Source organism: Myotis davidii, unplaced genomic scaffold (genome assembly GCF_000327345.1).
Source record: "Myotis davidii unplaced genomic scaffold, ASM32734v1 scaffold620, whole genome shotgun sequence".
NCBI classification, from domain to species: Eukaryota; Metazoa; Chordata; class Mammalia; order Chiroptera; family Vespertilionidae; genus Myotis; species Myotis davidii.
In genome coordinates this window covers 5,332-10,314 of record NW_006292090.1, presented here as the reverse complement: position 1 = coordinate 10,314, position 4,983 = coordinate 5,332, and the positions used below count along the sequence as shown (strand labels likewise).

General features: G+C 47.7%; 1 protein-coding gene across 1 annotated transcript in view; it reads right to left on the bottom strand.

The window, feature by feature from the left end:
* The window catches only part of LOC102755186 (T-cell-interacting, activating receptor on myeloid cells protein 1), a 2,556-nt gene extending 660 nt beyond the window's left edge, over positions 1-1,896 (bottom strand). Inside the window, exons 1-2 of the mRNA XM_015565081.1 lie at positions 1,598-1,896; positions 985-1,281 (exon numbers count right to left, since the gene is read on the bottom strand). Of these exons, the coding sequence (XP_015420567.1) occupies positions 985-1,281; positions 1,598-1,862 (562 nt within the window). The 5' untranslated portion in view covers positions 1,863-1,896. The remainder of the gene's footprint in view (positions 1-984; positions 1,282-1,597) is intronic.
* Between the last annotated feature and the right edge of the window lie 3,087 nt (positions 1,897-4,983).

Genomic DNA, 4,983 nt, shown 5'->3' with positions numbered 1-4,983 from the left:
CTATTAGTTTTAGGTGTACAGCATAGAGGTTAGACAGTCATATAGTCTTACAAAGTGTTCCTCCTGATATTTCTAGTACCCACCTTCCACAATACATAGTTATTACAATATTATCTATAATAATAAAAGCGTAATGTGCAAATAGACTGAACAGCAGAACGACTGTCCAGACGACTTTCCGGACGACCACGCTATGACACGCCCTGGCACCAGGCCAGCCAAGGCAGGTGCAGTGCGATTGGTAGGGGGGACCCGCCGTAGGGTCCCAGGTTCGATTCCGGTCAAGGGCATGTACCTTGGTTGCGGGCATATCCCCAGTAGGGAGTGTGCAGGAGGCAGCTGATCGATGCTTCTCTCTCATCAATGTTTCTAACTCTCTATCCCTCTCCCTTCCTTGCTGTAAAAAATCAATAAAATATATATATATAAAAAGAATAATTATCCAAAAATGCAGAACAGAGAAAGGCAAAGGTTGGGAATTAGGAAGTGAGAATCAGATGATGATAGATCAAATGAGCAAATTATATTTTTAAAATTTATTTTTAAATTACAGTTTACGTTTACTATGACTCTATTAGTTTTAGGTGTACAGCATAGAGGTTAGACAGTCATATAGTCTTACAAAGTGTTCCTCCTGATATTTCTAGTACCCACCTTCCACAATACATAGTTATTACAATATTATCTATAATAATAAAAGCGTAATGTGCAAATAGACTGAACAGCAGAACGACTGTCCAGACGACTTTCCGGACGACCACGCTATGACACGCCCTGGCACCAGGCCAGCCAAGGCAGGTGCAGTGCGATTGGTAGGGGGGACCCGCCGTTGCCCCATGATCACCCTGCAGAGGGAGGCCCAGGCCACTCTCTGTGGGACGATCAATGGAGGGGCTCTGCTATTGATCTCCCCAAAGAGGGAGGCCCAGGCCACCAGCTGGTGGAGTGATCAAGGGGGGCTCCACGATTGCCCCAGAACCTTACCTGTCACCGAGATCATGAGGTGATCACTGGGCTCTGAGGCCCAGAAAGGAGCCCTTGTTTGGTAGTACACACAGCTGTAGGCCCCAGTGTCACTGCCTGTCACACTTGGCAGGGAGAAGTCTGTCTCCGTTCCTACTGCACTCTGGACCTTTATGGGTGTTGACGTTCCTTTCTTCAGTAGAGCAAACATGTGAGGCTGTGTCATATGCCTGGGCTGCTGGCACTGCAGAATCACGTTTTCTCCTGCAGTCACCTCACCCCTTTGGTGGGCTTTAAGCGAAGGTTTAGGGAAATTTCCTGTAAGAGAAGGAAGCTCAGGAGTCATGGGCAGAAGCCTTGGGTCCCGCTCAGGCGTGTTGTCCTGGCAGGTTCCCAGGGAACGTGGCAAGTGACAGACACCTGGCCTCACCCTCTTTCTGCTCTGACTCCAGGAAGGAGATGTCCCTCCTACAAGCCCTGGATGGGGGCAGGGTCCCCAGCTCTGTTCCTGTCCTTCTCCCTCCACCTCCCCATCTACACTGGGGGTGAGACCCCTGCTCCTCTCTCATTCTCTGGATCCTCCCCCATCCCTTTCCTAGGGACATGGTGTGTCATTCTGAGCACCCGTCCTCACCTGTCACCAGTAGTAGAAGGACGTCACTGGGCGGTGACCTTATGGTGGGGCTCCCTTTTCTGTAGTATTCACAGGTGTACTCTCCAGCGTCACTGGCTTTTACACCACTGAGGTGAAATTCCACCAGGCCCCCTGGGGAATCAGAAGATGGCGAAGACTCCATGGCATTTCTTCCCCCTTTGAGAGCAAACTTGACGTCCCCGAAGTTGACCTTCTGGGTAGGAGTGGAGCATCGCACTGTCACATTACTACTGGCAGGAACCATTGAGCTGGGCCAGGCATGGAGGGAGGGTCTGGGAAGTGACTCTGGAAGGAAGCAGAGTCCAGGGCTGGATTTGATTTGCTCACCTGCTGGAAACCCATTTAAAAAAGGGAAAGGGAAAAGTGGGGGCTTTGAGGGTGAAGGATCAAAGAAGGTTTAAGTTCAGAAACACTCACCATCTCTTCTTCTGTCTCTTTGGCCAACACACAGCCCTGCAAAGTAATCATCCAGGAGACATAAGTGCCTGCCTGGAACTCACATCATCATTCTGCCCTGATCCCTGAGGGACCATCTCAGGGGCTCAGGATGGAGTTGTAGCTCTGGCAGACATGCATTTGGGATTTTCTACACTGGGCTCTGCTCTGCTCCAAGGTCCTCCACCAGACCTCCCAGAGGTTCTCCAAGCTGCCCTCACTTCCCAGGGCTCCAAGATCTTTCCTGGTTCCACAAAATTCCACAAATCTGCCTGTTCTCATCTTCTATCCTGAACCACTTTTTATCTTAACATTTCGTTTAGTATCTGTGTTATGTTTTCTAGATCTCTCAGTCTTGTGTGGGAGATTGTAATCATGAGAAAGATCAGGGAAGCTAGGTGACTGAGTGTAACCCTGTTCACTCTTGATGTTACCTGAGGCCCCATATAGGCCTGAGTCTTCTGACAGTTTCATCTGTGATAGAAGAACCCCTTTAGTAAAGTCTACCAGAGGCCTTGGATGACATAAATTAAGTCATAACATTTGCTTGCAATTTTTAAAAAAAATGTTTGTTTTTAAATATATTTTATTGATTTATCACAGAGAGGAAGGGAGAGAGATAGAGAGCTAGAAACATCGATGAGAGAAACATCGATCAGCTGCCTCCTGCACATCTCCTACTGGGGATGTGCCCGCACCCCAGGTACATGCCCCTGTATGCTCCCTACTGGGGATCGAGCCTGCAACCAGGGCATGTGCCCTGACTGAGACTCGCACCTGGGACCTCTTGGTTCATGGGATGACGCTCAATCCACTGAGCCACCACAGCTGGGCTGCTTGAAATTTTTAAGAGACTTCATAGAAGACTATGTACTTCATACCATGGGAGACACAAGATGTCACTGTCTGTGACCAGCTGGAAGGCAGGGAGTCCATGCTGTCCACCACATTATCCCAATGTTCCACAGGTCCTGGCCCATAGTAGGACCTCTATGAAAGCACATTGACTGACTGGTGAGGTGCCCCAGGTTAAGAATGATTGAGAGATCTTACCAGGATATAGAAAGTTGGCAACCTTACAGTCTATTCCTATCCTCCATCAGCTTCACTCCATCCCAACCTCACACCATAGAGACTCACATTCATTTGGTGCGGCAAGGAATTGGCTGAGAGGCAGAGAAGCCCTATATTAGGATAGTGCCAGTTGTGACAACCTCAGCCTTCTTTAAAGGTTTCTGACCCCATCTTTGCCATTGTGTGTTTCATCACATGATGTCTAAATGGGACAAAGTTTACTGCTTAGTGTCCTAAAACAAACCTTGAAAAATCCAAATGGATATTCCAGAAAAGAGAAAGCATACCTTCTTTCCTGTCTCCCATACAGCTGTATTTGTAGGATGCCAGGGAGCCCCACCAGAAGGTCACTGCCCAGTGACGTCCTTCTATTACTGGTGACAGGTGAGGACGGGTGTTCAGGATGACACACCATGTCCCTAGGACAGGGATGGGGGAGGATCCAGAGAATGAGAGAGGAGCAGGGTCTCACCTCCAGTGTAGATGGGGAGGTGGATGGAGAAGGCCAGGAACAGAGCTGGGGACCCTGCCCTCATCCAGGGCTTGTAGGAGGGACATCTCCTTTCTGGAGTCAGAGCAGAAAGAGGGTGAGTCAGGTGCCAGGGTTGATAAAGAGACTTCCACCTGCCTGGAGTGGCTCAGTGGTTGAGCTTCACCCTATGAACCAGGAGGTCACGGTTGGATTCCCAGTCAGGGCATATACCTGCGTTGCAGACTCAATCCCCAGTGTGGGGAATGCAGGAGGTACCTCATCAATAATTCTCTCATCATTGATGTGTCTATTTCCCTCCTTCCCTTTATCTCTGAAATCAACAAAAAAGAAAAGAGATACTAAATGTTCTTACAATGAACAAAACATTGCTTTTCAGAGACAATAAGGGAAAGAGAAACAGTGGGAGGGAGGGAGAGAGTGAGATAGACAAACATCTATGTGAGAGGCACATCGATGGGTTACCTCCCACATGCACCCCAACTGAAGGGCAGGAAGCTAACCCGCAACCGAGGTACCTGCCTTTGACAGAGAACCGAACTGCAACTCTGTGGTGCTCAGGCCGATGCTCTAACCACTGAGCAAACACGCACCAGGGCTAAGCCCCTTTGTTCAAATCGAGGAGAAAAGGTTAGTGTATGGAATCACACCTCTGTCACTGACTGAAAAAGAGAGTGTTCCTCCATGGGCTCAAACTTGACAATGAACAGCAAAGACTAGAATTCTTAACATTTTCCACCTCTTCATTCTTTTTTTTGATGACTACATTATTAGTTACAGTCTTGCTACATTATTTCAAATAATTACATTCATTTGATTTGAAGAAAAAGAGTTGACACAGTGCCAATAAAGTATTAATTACACGAAGGTGGTGCAGGCATAGAGCACCATCATGACTGTGGAATACACATATTCCCATACTGAGAAACACTTGATACGTAAGTGGCCATAAAACCTGCAGCATGGGTCCTGATGTGTGTACAGCAATCAATGAATAGAAGGCAGTTTTATCTCTGTTGTACTCCTCACATCTCTCAGTCAATCCATCCTTGTCTTAAATCCCACTGCAGCATGGGTCCTGATGTGTGAAGCAATCAATGAATAGAAGGCAGTGTTATCTCTGTTGTACTCTTCACATCTCTCAACCAGTCAATCCACCCTTGTCTCAAATCCCAACATATCAATCCTAAGAAACTTACCAAATAAGAGGAGAGAAAGGAATTCAGGGACCATACTGAGCCTGCTGCTAGATTCAAGGATCCGTTCTCAGTTTAAAACCACAGGAGGAAGGACAGCTTGATGTGGTTGGTGGCACCTTTGTTCCAGCCCATTTCTTCCTTCCCTTCTCGTAACCCACAGGCTTGAT